Here is a 20031-nt window from a genome sequence, read left to right on the forward strand (position 1 = left end):
CTCTGGCATTCAGGGCCCCAAACAGTCCTTCCAGGTGAGGCAACACTTAAACTGTGAACCTGTTGGGGTCATTAACTGTATCTGGTGCTCCTGGTGTGGTCTCCTGTATATCGGTGACACCTAACGTACATTGGGAGAGCACTTTGCCGAGCACCTATGATCTGTCCACCAGGAAGAGCAGGCTCTTCCCATGGCCACCCACTTCAATTCTACTTCCTATTCCAGCATGTCAGTCCATGGCCTCCTCTACTCATGCGAAGAGTACACACTCAGGTTGGAGAAGCAACAGTTTATATTTCATCTGGGTAGCCTCCAAAATGATGGCAAGAACATAGACTTCTCAAACTTCAGCTAACTGTCCCCTCCCCCTTCACCATTCTTGTTTCCCCTTTTCCTCTCTCACCTTATCTCCTTACCTTATCTCATCACCTCCCTCTGGTGCTCCTCACTTTTCTTTCTTCCATGGTCTTCCACCCTCTCACATCAGATTCCCCCTTCTCCAGCTCTTTATCCCTTTCACCTATCAGCGTCCCAGCTCTTTACTTCACCCCTTCCCCCTCCCAGTTTCATCTACGTCCTACCACTTTGTACTTCTTCCTTCCACCCTCCCACCTTCTTGCTGTAACTTCTCATCTTTTTTCCCCAGTCCCAATGAAGGGTCTCAGCCCGAAATATTGACTTTTACTCCTTTCCATAAATGCTGCCTGGCCTGCAGAGTTCCAACATCTTTTTGTTCATTGCTTGGATTTCCAACATCTGCAGATTTTCTCATCTTTATGAAGTGGATTATATTCAGCTTTCATACAGAGCAAAAAAAAACAAAGATTAGATTTGATGAACAGCTTATTGTTTTCATCACAAGAATTCAGAAACGTTACCTGACTGTATGTACTCGTCGACAACTGCAGAAGATCTCGCATTAGATCACGGTGAATTGTTTTATATTCACAACCTTCAATTGTCAAAGTTCGCAGCTGCACACAAAACAATTTTTAACAATCAGTCTAACCCCTCACAACATTCAAAGACTTAAAAATTGTCTCATTTGTTCTTCCATTAATGTTCAGTCAAAAATTTAATTACATGTAGTATTAAAAACAGCAATTTAATCCATGACAATAAATATCAGGTTTAATCCTCATGGAGTGGAAATACCTCATGCTGCAGCATAACTCGATCAATTAGCAGTGCTCTGATATGTTGCTTCTTCCCATGAAGCTGTATGTTACACAACGAGAAAAACAGTATTTTAGAAACGACCAATATTGTAAAATGTATTTAATTACATGACAAGAATAGATAAATTAGTGAGGGAGAAAAAAAAGGAGAGATGTACTGAGATAAAGTAGGACACCATAACCAAAGCTCTCACTATTGCAGTTTTAACAGCTCATAAACCAAACTAAATGACATCAGGATACAAGTCTAACTACCATGCTGAATCATACTGAAACTGCTCTATTCACTGAACCAAGAGCAATTCATTCATCACTAAGACACAAAGGAAATAAGCAAACCAGGAAGTAGTACATAAATTAATCTTAATCCCACTACAAGAGAATACCATCATAACGAAGGATTCAAAAAAGTCTTTAAAAATTGAATCTATACAACACATTCAACTTTGGTAGACTATCCCACAGTGCTTTCCCAAATGAAAATGGAAATAAAAGGAGCACCTTAAGGGAAATGGTAACAAAACTTCTGATTAAAAAAAATAAACTTGACCTTAAAAATTGTGTTATAAAAAGAAAACAGCTGAACTTAATATCATCTGCTTCAAGGCAGCCACGAAACAAGAAACCCAGAAGAACCCAATTTAATTAAAAGACCAACACTCAATGTGCACAGAAAAAACAAATCATGCAAACAATAAAGCAAGCAACAGCATTCAGAACAAAAGTGAGTCCATGGACCAAAGTCTGGATCAGCCAGAGCTGGCCCACAGCCTCACTCTCAGTTCGTCACATAGCGAAGCTCGCAGAGACTAAGCCCAGAGCAGCCAGAGCAGGCCCACAGCCTCAGTCTCAGTTCGTCACATAGCGAAGCTCGCAGAGACCAAGCCCAGAGCAGCCAGAGCAGGCCCACAGCCTCACTCTCAGTTCGTCACATAGCGAAGCTCGCAGAGACCAAGCCCAAAGCAGCCAGAGCAGGCCCACAGCCTCAGTCTCAGTTCGTCACATAGCGAAGCTCGCAGAGACTAAGCCCAGAGCAGCCAGAGCAGGCCCACAGCCTCACTCTCAGTTCGTCACATAGCGAAGCTCGCAGAGACCAAGCCCAGAGCAGCCAGAGCAGGCCCACAGCCTCAGTCTCAGTTCGTCACATAGCGAAGCTCGCAGAGACTAAGCCCAGAGCAGCCAGAGCAGGCCCACAGCCTCAGTCTCAGTTCGTCACATAGTGAAGCTCGCAGAGACCAAGCCCAGAGCAGCCGGAGCAGGGCACAGCTTCCAGTGCCAGGGAGAGCACAATAAATGCCATGGAGCATAACCGGCCCCAACCCTCGCCTCTGGACCCGATTCATTTCGAGAGGACTAGAATATAAAAGCAATAATATAATGCTGAGGTTTTATAAGGCATTGGTCAGACCACACTTGGAGTATTGTCAGTAGTTTTAGGCACATGAAAAAGGATCCAGGGCTTATCAAAATGCTGTAGGAACTAACATGAACACTGATTTCTCAAACTTCTGGTAACTGCCTCCTCCCGCTCCTTCACCACTCCCGTTTCCTTCCCTCTCCTATCTCCTTACCTACCCATCACCTGTCTCTAGTGCTCCTCCTCCTACCCTTTCTTCCATGGGCTTCTACCCTGTCCTATCAGATTCCCCCTCCTACAGCCTTTATCTCTTTCACCAATCAACTTTCTAGCTCTTTACTTCATCCCCTCCCCTCTCCTGATTTCACCTATCAAATGCCACCTTGGGCTTCTTCCTCCCCTCCCCCCATTTTCTTGCTCTGACTTCTTGTCTTCTTTTCATCAGTCCTGATGGACAGTCTCGGCCTGAAATGTCAACTGTTTATTCACTTTCATAGATGCTGCCTGCCCGCTGAGTTGCTTTGGTATTTTGAGTGCTTTAACTCAATGTGCTGGCATTGGAGCGGGTCCAGAGGAAGAACACGATACCTGATCTGAGAATGAAAGGGTTAATGTAGCAGGAGCTTTTCATGGTCTGGGCCTGTACTCTATTGAGGAGGACTTGACTGAAACCTACTGAATACTGAAAGGCCTAGACAGAGCTGTTACAGACGGCTGTGGAGGCCACGTTATTGCAGAGGCAGATATGTTCCTGACGTCTAAAGGTTACAGGGAGAAGACTGAGGAATAGGGTTGAGAGGGATAATAAATCAGCCATGATAGACTGTTCGAGTAGAGTTGATGGGCTGAATGGCCCAATTCTGCTCTTATGTCTTATGTTAAAGGACAGGAAAATTCCTATTGACATAATTCATGCAGATACATGGATAACTTGATGTTTCCGTAAATGAGTCTATTAGCTGGAACTAAAGTTCTCAGAATCCAAGGCAAATGATTGTAATGGCCAGGAAGATGAAGAGGCTTTTGTAGCAGGAGTAATGAATACTTGAAATGGATATGTGAACAAATTGAACATGACTACTCATGTCCCAGAAAGGACTGTACTGAGAACCCACAACAATCTAGGATCATTGATCAGACTTTGGGTAATCATCTAGGACACAACAATCCACTTGACTAATAGCCAATCCCCTGCCCAAAACATTCCCTCCCTCCACCCCCTGGGGTGCTTTGATAGCACCTCTCAAGCAAATGAGAATAAGGTTGTACTAATTCATGAGACAGATCTATTACTTTTCCTCTTCACTGCCATACACAAGCTTCAAAACTCATTTCCCAATAGCACTGTGTGCTATTAAACTCACATTAAGCTCCAATTCATGAAGATGGCTCACCATCAGCTTTTTAAAGACAAATAAAAATGAGCAACTAATGCTGACCTTCAAATGATGCCCATCTCCCACATAAATGATAGAAAGTACCTTGCATCTTACAACAACCAGAACAAAACCTGAGTTACCCCATCAATGGATAAGTAATAAAACAAACACATTTTTATTCAAAGAACGTTATTAACATCATTCTCACCCTGTTCTCCATCGATTTTTTCACAAGGTTAAAGCTTTTCCATCTGGAGTCAAATTCGTGTTTATAAGAGCCACGAAACTGCAACAAGTCTCCTATAATCTGAAATTAATATAATATTTGTTTAACAGCAGGAAAATGCAACAATTCCTTTCCTTACAGAGGAGTGTGGTGAGCATATCATCCATCCCAGTACCTTGTAGGATTCTTCAAAATTTTACAGTGAGGCTCAAAAGACAATTTTTGCTGTGCAAAACACATCACATGACCAAACCATTATGTACACAATATTCATTAAAAGTAATTGGGGAAAAATTATGTATAAAACATGACCAATCTCCATAAGTAACTGAATTCTGAATAATAACTGAATTCATACAACCAGATATAAACCTAGTTTCCCAGGAAAAATGGTTCAATCATTGGGTAATACATTTATTGGAGTATCATGCCAAAAAAATGTCTTTTTAAATTGATTTTAATTCTCACCTTAATTATTACGAATAAAGATTTTGTGTCATCTTCAGAGTTATCCAACATATGATCTAAAAACAAAGAGAAGTAAGTACTATATATATTGTTAGCAGGACTTTATATCTATAATATTGTTGCTGTTGTATGGAAGGGATACAGTGGGCTACAGGTCAATTGGACTCAGCAGCATAACAGTTCAGCATGGACTATATGGGCCAAATGGTCTGTTATTGTGCTTTATTCCTTTATAACTCTAAGTAGGGGGGAAATGCATGCTCCTTTCTGACTAGTTTTCTCTTGCTTGGATTTTTGGAAAAAGAAGTGACAGTGCCTCAGAGTTCAGGGGAAGTAGAAATGCAAACAAATATCTTCAGCCAAAACCATCATGTGGATAATTTCCATTATATTACATGTCAGCTATGCTAAAGTGGCTGTACACTAATGTGGATAAAAGAGAGACTGGATACACTACTCACAACTAAGGAAATGAATTCGGACAACAGTCTAGTTGAAGTGTTGAAGCTCCACATAGCTTCCCCAAAGCCAGGCTATTCCAGTGCAGATGCAACACTGATCCACACCCAATTTTCCACAGAAAATTGAACAACTACAGACTATCCCCAAAAGACCAATTCAAAACTTGTCAGTTAATTTTTGTTACCTTTCTCTGATACTTACGCAGCAGCTTTCTCATGACTTGGGCAATTGCTTCCCTGTAATTTTCTCTTGTAGTATCTGAAATGTGGAAATTTGAGTACACATCAGAAATAATATCATGATTTTACTCTGAAAGCCTAAGAAAACCATTGGATTTCAGATGAACTGTAAATGATCTGCAAGCATAGTATTTTATGTTGGGTTTTAATCTACACAAAATTGTCACAGGTTTCCCCAACTAATGAATGGAAGCTCATATACTCGCTTTGTGAAAGCACATGATAAAGGATACAGTAAGACTACTCATGGAACAATATTTTAGCCATTCAGCCATACAAAATTATATTTCAATTACTTTTTTCTGATTGTAGTCATGTAGTTTCATAATAACAACTCAAAAATCTATGTATTTGGTAACTATATTGTAAAGACAGACTGCACAAATTAATTTTAAAAATTTTAATAGCCTGAATTACTCGGGTTCAATTTTTCATCAAACAGAACTATATTCCAAAAGAAAGCACTGAAAATTCAGTTTTATTCCTTTAGATGCAACTTGTGTTTGGAAATGCTGAGATATCAAAACAAAAAATTATTGAATACAGTTACATACAATGCTAGAAATGCTCAGCATATCTGACACTTATTAAGACACATGTAGAGTTCATGCCTCTCTAGAGTAAACATTTATGGCAGTGATCCGTCGATGGAAGATCACCCAGATAAAACATTATCCTGGATTTTGCTTGCAATTTAGAGTAAAACTCTGTCACTTGCCATTGACCTCAAAAAGAGCCTATACACAAAAAATCAATATTCTTCAAAACCAAGGTTGCTTAATTAATGGCAAGAACTACACAGGCACACAAAAATACTGTAAAGTTCTGCCAGCAAAATGCCTCGCTTAATTACCTATCAATGAGAATTCTGACGTTAAGAATCATTCAATACAAAAGTATTCAAATACGTTCAAACACTACAACATTTTAACAATACATTCTAAAGTCCAATCCCTTAAATACATTTAAATAAACCATGTAATTTAACAGTGCAAATTAAATTAAACTTAACTTAGTTATCAATTGCAGATTATTGGGGTATTCCTTCAAATACACATTTAAACAAGTATTTTATCACCTCAAATGCAAAATCTCTCTATATTAGATATGGAATTTGGTACTTTAACCTAATTATTTTTGAGCACTGAAGCTTAGCTGAAAATGTGAATGACTTATAAATCAAAAGACAAGGAAAGAGTGCCACTTTAAGGTCATGTAAGTAATAAGACCAATAAAAATCAGAAAGTCTGTACTTGTAAAAGCATATGCAGGAATCCAGAATTTGGGTGGCATGGAAATATTAACAGTTCTATACTTGCTGCTCAAGTTTAAGTAATTCCATCTTGATCTACTTTCTTACTCTAGCATTCATTATATTTTCTAATAAAAATTAGACACATACCATAATTAACACCAACGCAAAGTTTCAACTCTTCCAAAGATACTAGAGTTGGAGCCCTGCAAGACAATAATTGCATAGCTCTTCAATATTACAAGACTTTGCAGCACCACATTAAAACTGAAGATTAAACAAGGAGATCAGTACTTCAACAGAAGTATTTTTGATTGAAATTAAAAACAGCAGCAAAATTAAACAAAGCAATAACTCAAAAATGCAAAAAGGCAAATAAATAAACAAAATCAATGAATAAGCCTCTGCATAAGATTTCATATCACTGAAGTTACCAAAGTGGAACTTTGCTGAAGAATTCAGGAATAACTGAGCCTCAAATATTAAAATCAATGTTATGAAGCATTTCTCAAATGTATAAAGCCACACAATATTGTCACCATTTGGAGAATATTAACAAGGTGGTACTGCTGATTGCAGATTAAATTTGTAATTGCTATTACATTTATTTGGTAATTGTTAATTTTGTAATTCCTTTGTATTCATAAAACAGTGGAATAAAACATTAGAATATGTAATTGTAGATAATTTGTATACTAATCTGGTTATTTCAATAAAATTTCAAATTATTTTGTGTATTCCACTTGCAGAGGATACTAATAATCTTGCGCTCTCCAAGAAACTCCACTTTAAAAAGTGTTTTTGCTTTAAAATTTCTGAGCATTCTCAATGTAGCATTTGAGCTTTAATTTTCTGAAATATTTCTGGGGAAAATTTAACCATGTGAGCTCAATGAACAGCCTGGCATGCCAGAGCAAAATGTTTTAGTATAAAAGACACTACAATTAGCCTACTTTCTGACTAGACTGAGTCGGAAAAACGTGGATTGTTCCAAGTGCTAACACCCAACTCATACTGAAATGCAATAGAAAGTAGGAACATGGTTTCAGTATGATGCCTTCCCATGTTCAAATCCATAAGAAACGGATTCAAAGGAACATATGGAACTGGTAAACAATAAAATTCAAATAAACAAAACACAATTTATATTCAACATCAAATTTCCTTACAAGTCAGGTATGGGGTCACCACCAAGGAAAGGCAACAGGCTCCCTGAGCCCATCAGGCAGTTCTGTACAATACACAAACTCTGGTGAATATCATCCCTAGAGAGAAAGGTGGAAGTAATTACATTATCAGAATTTATATATTTGTCTTAAGTTAGCAGTTGAAACATTTTTCTCTAAATATTTACATTTTAACATTAAAATTGTTTTTCCTTCTAGATTTTTGAATACCTTCCCCCTCAATCCCAAAGCACATCGACTTAAAAACACATTCTCTATCAGGGCAGAAGCAGGTAATTCACTATGTGTAAATGGAGACATCAAAATAGAATTAGACACATGTGGTCTCGTCCAACTAGACAATAGTTAGCAAGGTCCAGGAAGAGAATATATTATGGAAGAGGAAGAGATTATGTTGGGAGAGGCAAGATGTCGATGGGCCAGAGAAGATGAGTTTATCCACACAGACTATGGTGGGTAAGTGGAATGAGCTGCCACAGGAAGTGTAAGGCAGGCACAATTGCAACATTTAAAATATATTTATAAACCAAAACGGATAGGGAAGGTTGAAATGGATATAGGCCAAGTGTGACAAGCTCAGATAGTCATCTTGATTGGCATGAACCAATTGTGTTAAAGGGCCTGCATCAGTGCTCTATGAGTAAAAGCAGATGATTGAAAGATGATCATAAAATTTGAGAGGTTGCAAATGGTATAAGCAAAACAAAAATTGTCAGGCTTTCAAATTTCTTACTGCTTTCTTCAGTAAGAAAGCAGAGGGTCAAGTCACTGATACACAAATTGGGATCTGACCACAATATAAATGCGAGTGAAAGCAACATGTTTTTGAAGAAACAGTTAGGTTTCACAATGCCTTGAGCTATACCCAATGGAAAACCGAGACACTTAGAAACAGATGCTGATTATATGGGAGCTAAAACTAAGTGGGCAGAGAGATCAAGGCAGAAAACAATGGACTAGAGTGTGAAGATGCAAAATCTATAAATTCTCCCCCATAAGACAAAGTGACGTCAGTATCTATCAGATAATTGAAAGCAGTTTTATATTTGATGTTCTCAATGTAGATGATAAAAAGTCAATAGCTAATATTAGGCTGTCAACAAATTTCAAACTCATTCAAGATTTCCTAGTATATTTATATATGCAAAATAGTTCAGAAGCAAAGCACCTCTTATGTGAATATTAGAACTCTTACACAAATACAATGTGTCCAGAAACAGTCAACACTAGACACTGAAATTTCCTAGCATTACCCCAGTCTACGTTTTGAAATTACATTTATCTGTCTTGCTGAAAACATCGCACTCTTGTGCATTGCATTTAGTTTGCATATGATAGAATTTAAGTCAGTTACATGTTTCATGTTCAGTTTCATTCCCACAAATTTATTAGCCAACTAAAATTATTATGATCTCAATGGAAAGTGCAGATAATATGCAAACTACATATGCTGAAATTAGGGTATCCAGAACAAATTATTAAATTGCCAGAATAAAAGTAATTCTGACCAAAATCACAATGAATTGAGAATATATTTTTTCCCATTAGTCCATCCTTACCTCTAGCTATTCCCAAAAGAACATCTTTTTCATCAATATTATAACAAACCTTGACATTTCTATTTCTCCATCAGCACAGCGTTTGAGTCTGGAAAGCTCAGGTTGAAGGAAGTTATCCAGCAAGTAGTAGGCAAAAGTTATCTCCTCGTCAGAAGGAACATGCCACTGAATACCCAGTTTCCACAGATCCCCTGGCTTTGCCCAATCCTATGGACATATTTTAGGTCAAGAGAGGACAAAGGGAAACATAGCGTATTATTTGAATAAAATTTCAAAACAACAGAACTTCTATTTGCATGTGATGCCTAAATAGGAAAAATGCTTAAGTTATTTTGCTGGAGCATAATACAAAAGTCAGAAAATAACAGTTATCATATCCATTAATAAATAATATACCTTAATGGGAAAGTACTCTGTGAATGGTTTATCAAAACCACCTGGTACACTACAGTACTCTTTTGGATAGATTAATGTAGTTGAACGAAGGAGATGATGTAACAAATTTCCAGCCAGAGTATATCCTTGCTTACACTTAAGGTGTAGTGTTCGGTGCAGAATGTTTATAAGTTGATCCTTGTACAGCAGCAATTTATCACCATCTACACGCGTAACCTGAAAAAATAAATTAATATGCTGCATTAACCTTTGCTGACATAAAATTAGTATTTGCAGAATCTGTTAAACACTGCTTTGGAATGAAGTTTTGAATGAAAATTAACCAAGTCTATGCTGTGGAGATAATGTCTCCTTCCAGCTTTGATATGCTCCTGGCATAAGAAAACTTCTCGTGGAACATAATACGAGAAGATTAGTTGCTACAGGTTCTCAATCAAAAATTGCAAATTAGTAATACAGAAGAACACAAAAAAATCTAAAGCAAGCATGGAAATAAATTAAACCAAAAGGGGAAAAAAATCAAAAGCATAAACATGCGTCCTTTGTTATAAAAGGGGACAAATCACCTTCATATTTCAAGTTTTTCACTTTCTTGATTATAATTTATTTTGAACTTTGTTAATTTTACCTCTGATAACAGCTGAAGATTCCATAGCAGTTCCTTATCCAACTCTTGCTCCTGCAATACATCATCATCTATAAAGAATGAAAAATAATCCTGATACGTCTTAATATTTTATGCTCCTTTTCACCCAAATATGTAGATTTTCAGTCAATCACTGATCAGAATTTCTTTGGTGGATAAAGTTGATAACCACATTAAGGATCATGCTTTCTTCCCTACCAGCTTGCACTTTCTTCCTCTCAGCAGCACCTGACATTCTGTCTACCATGCTAACTTGTTCTTTCAGTTATGCTCAAACATCAAAAATAGCCCAGTTTTGTGTCATGAGCACATTACTATTGATTCAACTTCAAAATTTGAAACAGCCACATCACAGATGTGAATGAAAGCAACTGATCACACTTTAATATCCTGAGAAATTTTTTGTTACTCCTGCCTTTACTTTTACTCTCCAACTCAACTGGTTTCAGAAAGCGTCAAATTATATTTAATTCCATATGTCAAGCTAGATCTTCCCTCAAGTTACCAGAGCAATTAAAACAAGCTCCACAAACTACATCCATTAAATCTTAACTACATATTTTGTAATTTCTTCTCACATAGATATTTACACACACACACACACACACACACACACACACACACACACACACACACACACACACACACACACACACACACACACACACACACACACACACACACACACACACACACACACACACACACACACACACACACACACACACACACACACACACACACACACACACACACACACACACACACAAAAACCCAGATTCATCACTATAATTTCTGAACAAGATTGCAAGATTAATGAAACAACTTCTTGAAAATTCAGTTTTTTCCTTCCTATGGAGGATACAGGTGTTTTATTCATCACATAATTTCTAAATGATATTGTTATTAGACTAACAATTCAGAGACCTAAGGATTGACCTGGATTCTTTTACAATGCAATGTCCAACAAAATCTTCAGCTCAATTACAAAATCTTTTTGTCAAATTTTCAAACAGTCTTGAGATTTGGTCAAAGAGTTGTCTTCAAAATAAATTAACTGGAAAACTGACAGAAATCTCAAGTAATGTTCAAAGACAGATTTAGACATTCTAATAACTGAGAGAGCTACCTCAGTGGATAATTTATAATTGAATTAATTTGAATTAGTTCACCATTTTCAGAATTTGATATCTAAAACTAAATTTGTACAGTTCAACACATCAAAATCAGTTTGAAAGACCACAGTAAAAACTGAAAACAAACAAGTTTAAACATAAAGTTAAAAAAATAAAATAGTACCAAAACAAAATTGAAGAGAATATGGAGTAAAAGGGTCAGCAACCCAAGCAAAACATTTCAAAATATTAGTAAGGTTAACATTGACACAGAACCAATATTTAAGTGCTTTCATTCTATAATTTAAAACCTTTTCTGTTATCACAGCATGAACTGAAATCTCAAAATAAAATAGAATCGGTAGTGGAAATCTCTGGCAATAAGAGACATGGGCTACAAAGAAGCTCTCTTCAATTGAGATGCTTCCTTGAAGCAGGAAAGGAATTGAATACATGCTAAATATAAGTCTCTGCTAAACCACGTTTGCACTGATCTTCAAGCAATTTATACCAGGATCCATTATTCTTCATACCAATTTATAATGAACTTTACAATACTTGAGATTAAATGTTTAATTTCACCATTAAATCATACGGTTACAGTCACCATTATGTTAAAGCTGCAATGCTTACTGATGGTTAGTTGAGCTATTACGTTGCAGCAATGTGGCACAAATTGTTTCAAAGCTGTGGCGGGTCGACACTAGAAAAAAAAGTAACAGTCAATTCCAGAGCATATCACATTTGAATGTTTTTACATAACAGGATATAATGACGAAGTGCAGGGCTTCTCAAACAATTCCATATAAAAATACCAAGCATTATTTTAATCATGGAACCCCCACTGAATGCACATTTGGAACAACTAGAATAACAGAACAAACAATCAGCAAAGTTGCCTTGGATTACTGTAAATATTTGGAAAAATCCTTTTGGGTGTTCAACAAACTATTCAAAGAACAAAATGTTGCAGTGATGTGTAATTTATCTGGATAAAAAAATATCATGTACTGAATGGCTTTCTATACCATGCAATACCATCCTGTGAAATAAAGATGAAATACAGTTTTCGTCACCATAGAAAAAATATGCAAATGACTCAAAAGCACCCTTATAAAATCTTCAGTAGCATTTAATAGCAGTCTCATAATGGAACACTTCTATAAGAACAAACAAAGAAGCAGATCCTATCTAATCAAGGCTAAGTTTAGCAAAGTTAGGTAATGGCTGACAAAGGAATTTTGAGGGGCAACAGGGAGGATGATAACCAAATGTAGAATGAATCTATCTCGGCAATAGACTTAAAACCTGAATAGGCAGGATAAGGAATTAGCTTAAATATACAGGAACAAATAACTGATATTGGAATCCAGTTTTGGTCTGAAAAACATGAATACTAAAGTTATTTTTCATGTTACCTACCTCAACTTTAAATTCAAAAAAGTTTTTAAAAAAAGGTTGCCTTGAACGGATACTTCCAGGACTTAAATTTAACTCAGCATCTCTTTCAGCAACTTAATTACATCCTATTCAAATACTTCAAAACCAATCGTGTAATTTTAGTTTTTAAATGCATCTTACAATGAATAAATGTTCAAAATGTTATATCACATTTTCAGCCATATGTTCATCATACGAATTCTAGAAATCCAATACCTTAGATGCTGCCCGGCACATGTCTGCCACCATCCTACCAGCCACTCGAGTTTCAAAAATATTCGTTGTAGCAAAATTAAACACCTTGTCCAAAGCAACCTAAAATTATAATGGATAAGCAATTATTACATTTTTTTTTAAATTTCACCAAAAGCATGTTGCTTGTTTGCATTTTCTTTCCCCCAAATACACTATATAAGAAAGACATTATCACAAATTTCTGCTGTTTTCCAGACATTTTCCAGACTCCAGACCTTATACAATGGAATGTTTCAGTTAAACAAGCAAATTCATAATTATTATAACTATCTTGATGCCAATCTAGACATACAGAAAATGTCCAAATTGACATCACAGTGTTAAAAAGCAAGCTTGATATCAGTCACAAATATTGAAACCAACTCATCTGCTGTTGAGGAGGCAACAAAAACTCACCATCTTACAATACCCACTGGGTGAAGAGCAAGGCAAGCGCAAATTCCTCATGTCACTCAGTTTTAAATGAGTGATAATTTCCAAAGAGTGACCTACATGCATTTGTAAAAACTGGAATCTATACTGCAGATATATTTTTGCAGTCAATTTTATTCTAAATAATTAATTATTCGTACTGGTGCAATCACCCAACATAATATCAACAGAAAAAAGTGACACCACCAAGTACCGTCGTGGGAAATCAGGTTAGCAGGATAACTATTTATTTACAAGACAAAAAAAAGACACTAAATATTCATTAAACTCTTCAAGCTAAACTTGGTTACAGATACGTATTTAAACTGAGTCCTGAAGTGGCAGGACAAAGCAGATACTAAACATACACACAGTGGTAGCTACTTAGCTAAAATGTGCACCGCCCTCTTTACTGCAGCACATCGCCCACTGTCAACCATTTCCGCACTATCCTCATCTACCCTGTCCATGGCGAAAAGAGACCTCATGGTTATTACACACTACAGTTAAATTCTACCGGCACTGTGATGTCATCAGCTAAAGGGAAGCTAGTGAAAGGGACTGCAATGCTCCTTACACAGGCCAAGCCCCATATCCCACAGGGAAGTGGCTTTTGATGCGCGGGTAATTTAAAAGACTCACTGCAGTACTCACTGAGTATAAGGTCATGGTATTCTGCTGCTGTAGCCCATCCACTTTAAGAGTTAACATGTTGTGCATTCAGCGATGCTCTTCTGCACACCACTGTTGTAATATGGGTTATTTGAGTTACTGATGCCTTCCTGTCATCTTGAATCAGTCTGGCTATTCTCCTCTGACCCCTCTCATTATCAAAGCATTTTCCCCCCATATAACTCTAGAGATTGTTGTGTGTGAAAATCCCAGGTCCTAAGATGCTCAAAGTACCTGATCTGGCACCAAAAATCAATCCATGATCAAGTCACTTAGATCATATTCCTTCCCTGATTTTGAACAACAGAATCTCTTGACCATGTCTGCATGTTTTTATGCATTGTTTTCCTGCCACTTGATTGGCTGGTTAGATAATTACATTAAAAAGCAGGTGTACTAATAAAGTGGCCACTAAGTGTAGATTATCAACATAATGTAGATATTAATCCATGTACCTGAAAAATTTCTTTGGAACACTGTGTGAGAATAGTACTGAAAGTTGAGGAGAGCCCCAGTTCCACTAAGCTTTCCACATGAGTCATCTTCTCAGTTTCTGTCTCCTCTCTGGTTTGTTCCAGAGTGCTAATTTCGATCAGTGCAAAGCACCTAAATTCAAATAAACCACAATTGAAACACAACAAAATAGGCAGATTTCAATTCACACATTCCATTTCAGCAAACAAAATCTTTCCCCAATTTCTCCATTAGAAATATAACTAAACCACAGCTCAACTCAAGTATACTTGTGGGTAAGAGGAGAATACTAAAATCTCAAAAATTAATCAATTATGAAAGACAGGTAGCATTTAATCCAAAGTACTGAAAATAGAGGAAATTGATTTTTAAGGCATTGGCTGTTATTATGGAGTGGTTAATTACCACTTAGAATGAAATTATGTTAAATGCAGTATCTATATTCAAAAGAGGGAAAAAAAAAAGGTAATTACATATCCAAAGTATTTTTTTGCAATAAAGCAATGGAATAAAGCAAGATAAACTTGGTGACAACCTCAAAAATCTTCGCCAAACCAATAGCGTTTATTTTTGGAGTTCCATGCATCTTATGATGAAATTGATCTGGGTTTCCAAATGTCTTATTTAAATCAAGATCATACAAGATTATTTACTGATTAAAATGAAACGCTTCAGGGATCCAAATGAACAAGGATATGGCTTGAGAATAGAAAACTCTAAGATCTCCTTCAAACATCCACCCCAGAAATGGAAAAGTACACACAGTTTATAAGATACTCTACCAAATTGTTTCACCATCCCAAGTACTTTGGGCCAATCACCCTTAAGACCAGTGAACCCCAGTTGGAACGTTTTGGCAGTCTTCATCTGTAAAGTCCTAATATAAGACCATAAGCTACAGGAGCAGAAGGTGGCCATTTGGCCCATCTAGTCTGCTCCACCATTCAACCATGGGTTGATCCAATTTTTCCAGTCATCCCCACTCCTCACCTTTCACCCCATACCCTTTGATGCCCTGGCTAATCAAGAAACCATCTCTCTCTGCCTTAAATACATACATCCAATGACTTGGCCTCTACAGCAGCTCATGGCAACAAACTCCACAGATCTACCACTCTCTGACTGAAGTAATTTCTCCATATCTCAGTTCTAAAAGGACATCCTTTAATCCTGAAGTTGTGCCCTCTTGTCCTAGAGTACCCTACCATGGGAAATAACTTTCCTATATCTAATCTGTTCAGGCCTTTTAACATTCGGAATGTTTCTATGAGTTTGTCCCTCATTTTCCTGAACTCCAGGGAATACAGTCCAACAGCTGTCAGATATTCCTCATATGGTAAAATCCTTTCATTCCTGGAATCATTCTCATGAATCTTCTCTGAACCCTCTCCAATATCAGTATATCCTTTCTAAAATAAGGAGCCCAAAACTGCACACAATACTCCAAGTGCGGTCTCACGAGTGCCTTATAGAGCCTCAACATCACATCCCTGCTCTTACATTCTATACCTAAAGAAATGAATGCCAACATTGCATTCGCTTTCTTCACAACTAACTCAACCTGGAGGTTAACCTTTAAAGGTATCTTGCACAAGGACTCCCAAGTCCCTTTGCATCTCTGCATTTTGAATTCTCTCCCCATCTAACTAATAGCATACCTGTTTATTTCTTCCATCAAAGAGCATGACCATACAATTTCCAACATTGTATTTCATTTGTCACTTCTTTGCCTATTCCCCTAAACTATCTAAATCTCTCTGCAGGCTCTCTGCTTCCTCAACACTACCCGCTCCTCCACCTATCTTTGTATCATCAGCAAATTTAGCCACAAATCCATTAATCCCATAGTCCAAATCATCGACATACATCATATAAAGCAGCGGTCCCAATAAAGACCTCTGTGGAACTCCACTGGCAACCGGCAGCCAGCCACAATAGGATCCCTTTATTCCCACTCTGTTTTCTGCCAACCAGCCAATGCTCCACCCACTCTAGTAACTTCCCTGTAATTCCATGAGCTCTTATCTTGCTAAGTAGCCTCATGTGCGGCACCTTGTCAAAGGCCTTCTGAAAATCCAAGTACACCACACCCACTACATCTCCTTTATCTATCCTGCTTGTAATTTCCTTAAAAAATTGCAACAGGTTAGTCAGGCAGGATTTTCCTTTCAGGAAACCATGCTGACTTTGGCCTACTTGTCATGTGCCTTCAGGTACTCCAGAATCTCATCCCTAACAATCAATTCCGACAACTTCCCAACCACTGTGTCAGGCTAACAGGTCTATAGTTTCCTTTCTGCTGCCTCCCACCCTTCTTAAATAGCAGAGTAACATTTGCAATTTTCCAGTCATCTGGTACAATGCCAGAATCTATCAATTCTTGTAAGATTATTTTTAATGCCTCTGCAATTTCTCCAGCTACTTCCTTCAGAACCCAAGAGTGCATTCCATCAGGCCCGGGAGATTTATCTACCCTCAGACCATTAAGCATCCTGAGCACCTTCTCAGTCGTAATTTTCACTGCACTAACTTCACTTCCCTGACACTCTTGAATGTTCAGTATACTGCAGACGTCTTCCACTGTGAAGATTGATACAAAATACGCATTCAGTTCTTCCGCCATCTCTGCATCTCTCATTACAATATCTCCAGCATCATTTTGTATTGGTCCTATATCTACCCTCAACTCTCTTTTACCCTTTATAAACTTAAAAAAAGCTCTTGGTATCTTTATCTTCTTTGATATTAGTCACTAGCTTCCTCTCATAATTCATCTTTTCCTTCTGAATGACCTTCTTAGTTTCCTTCTGCAAGTTTTTAAAAGTTCCCCAATCCTCTATCTTCCCACTAGCTCTGGCTTCCTTGTATGCCCTCTCTTTTGCTTTTACTTTGGCTCTGAATTCACTTGTCAGCCACAGTAGTGTCCTTCTTCCCTTTGAAAATTTCTTCTTATTTGGAATATATGTCTTGCACTTCCCTCAGATTCACAGAAACTCCAGCCATTGCTGCTCTGTCTTTCCTGCAAATGTCCCTTTCCAGTCAACTTCAGCTAGTTCCCCTTCCGTACCATTGTAATTTCCTTCATTCCACTGAAATATTGACACATTGCATTTTATTTTTTCCCCTCTCAAATTTGAAAGTGAACACAGTCATATTGTGAACACTGTTCCCCAAGGGTTCCTTAACATTAAACTCTCTTATCACCTCCTGATCACTGAACAACACCCAAACAACACAGCCAATCTTCCAGTGGGCTCAACAGCAAGCTGTTCTAAAAACCCATCCCTTAGACATTCTACAAACTCTCTTTCTTGAGGTCCAGTACTGACCTGGTTTTCCCAATCTACTTTCATATTAAAATTCCCGATTATCATGACATTGCCTTTCTGACACACCTTTCCCATCTCCTGCTGTAATTTGTAATCCATTTTGCGGTTGCTGCTTGGAGGCCTGTATACAACTGCCATTAGGATCCTTTTACCCTTGCCATTTCTTAACTCAACCCATAGAGACTCTACACCTTCCAATCCTATGTCATCACTTTCCAATGATTTAATATTATTTCTTATGCACAGCGTCACACGACCCTCCTTGCCTACTAACCTATCTTTCCAATATACTGTATATCATTGGACATTCAGCTCCCAATGACAGCCAAATTTCAGAGATGGCCACGACGTCATAATTGCCTATCTGTAGCTGATTTTCAAGATCGTCCATTTTATTCCTTATGCTGTGTGCATTCAAATACAACACTCCCAGTCCAGTATTTGTTGCTTTCTGTTTTAACTGCACCATGCCTCTGTTGCTCTGTAACTCATGCCACTGGCTGTAATTAAGCCTCATCTCCTGCCTATTCTTTCTATAATCTCTGTTGCACGCTATCTTTGATTTATTTCCGTTGTCCCCTTACCCAACCTTACCACTCCGGTTCCCATCCCCCTGCCAAGTTTGTTTAAATCCTCCCTAACAGCTCTATTAAATCTGCCCACTAGGATATTGGACCCCTTTGGGTTCAGGTGTAACCCGTCCTTTTTGTACAAGTCATACCTCCCCCAGAAGAGGTCCCAATGATCCAAGAATCTAAATCCTTGCCCCCTACACCAGTCTCTCAGCCACACATTAATACGCCAGATCATGCTATTCTTGCACTCGCTAGCACGTGACATAGGCAGCAATCCTGAAATTACTACCCTAGGGGTCCTGCCTTTCAATTTCTTACCTAACTCCCTGAATTCTCTCTTCAGGACCTCCTGAACATCAGTCTATCAAATCCATATGGTGCCCTTAATACGATTATATCTCTCATAGCTCTGTACCCTGTACTTTTCCAAGGACAGTAAGTAAAATATAATGTGAATGGCCACTGATTCCAAGTGTTAAGGAGCTGCAATTCAAACAAATCCTTGATTGACACAGTCCCAGTAAACATATGAGAAATGCTAACTGACATGCTGACATATCTGCCTTTCCTCTTTCCATCTTGCATTGCACTGTGGGAATCCTCTTCAATCCCTTGCTCATCACTACTTGGGCAGGGTGCAAACCCCAGTCATAAAGTTAGGGAGTAGAGCACAGAAACAGGCCCTTTGGCCCATCAAGTCCATGCCAAAACCATTTAAGCTGCCTACTCCCTCCGACCTGCACCAGGACTACAGCCCTCCACACCTCTACTATCCATGTATCTATCCATTTTCACTTAAACGTTGAAATTGAGCTCGTGTGCACCACTTGTGCTGGCTGCTCATTCCACACTCACAATCACTTCACTTTCACCCTTAGCCATGACCTGTGGTTGTATTCCCAACCAACTTCAGAGGAAAAAGCATGCTTGCATTTACTTAATCTACACCCCTCATAATTTTGGAGACTACCTCTATCAAATCTCTTCTCACTCTTCTAACCAATGAAGTCCTAACCTATTCAATCTTTCCTTACAACTCAGGTCCTCCAAACCTGGCAACATCCTTGCAAATTTGTACTCTGTACTCTTTCAACCTTATTTTTTATCTTTCCTGTAGGTGGGTGATCAAAATTGCACACAATACTCCAAATTTGGCCTCACCAACATATTATACAACTTCAACATATTATAACCATATAACAATTACAGCACAGAAACAGGCCATCTCCAGCCTTCTAGTCCGTGCCGAACACTTACTATCCCATCTCATGCACACAATACATTGATTTATGAAGGCCAATATGCCAAAAACTTTCTTTACGACGCCCTCTACCTGTGACACCATTTTCAACAAATGATGGACCTGTATTTCCAGATCCCTTTTGCTCTGCCGAAGTGCAACAGCTCACAC

General features: G+C 38.0%; 1 protein-coding gene across 3 annotated transcripts in view; it reads right to left on the minus strand.

Moving 5' to 3' along the window:
• The window catches only part of LOC140730482 (proteasome activator complex subunit 4-like), a 123984-nt gene that overhangs the window by 56913 nt on the left and 47040 nt on the right, over window positions 1-20031 (minus strand). For all 3 annotated transcript variants that reach the window (XM_073050964.1, XM_073050963.1, XM_073050965.1), the window contains 13 exons: window positions 14698-14848; window positions 13121-13219; window positions 12098-12167; window positions 10332-10399; window positions 9704-9919; window positions 9357-9514; window positions 7731-7826; window positions 6712-6767; window positions 5272-5328; window positions 4609-4664; window positions 4123-4221; window positions 1156-1218; window positions 879-974 (listed from right to left, as the gene is read on the minus strand). In XM_073050964.1, coding sequence (XP_072907065.1) covers window positions 879-974; window positions 1156-1218; window positions 4123-4221; window positions 4609-4664; window positions 5272-5328; window positions 6712-6767; window positions 7731-7826; window positions 9357-9514; window positions 9704-9919; window positions 10332-10399; window positions 12098-12167; window positions 13121-13219; window positions 14698-14848 — 1285 coding nt within the window. The remainder of the gene's footprint in view (window positions 1-878; window positions 975-1155; window positions 1219-4122; window positions 4222-4608; window positions 4665-5271; window positions 5329-6711; window positions 6768-7730; window positions 7827-9356; window positions 9515-9703; window positions 9920-10331; window positions 10400-12097; window positions 12168-13120; window positions 13220-14697; window positions 14849-20031) is intronic.

This window comes from Hemitrygon akajei, chromosome 7 (genome assembly GCF_048418815.1).
Source record: "Hemitrygon akajei chromosome 7, sHemAka1.3, whole genome shotgun sequence".
Classification (NCBI taxonomy): Eukaryota; Metazoa; Chordata; class Chondrichthyes; order Myliobatiformes; family Dasyatidae; genus Hemitrygon; species Hemitrygon akajei.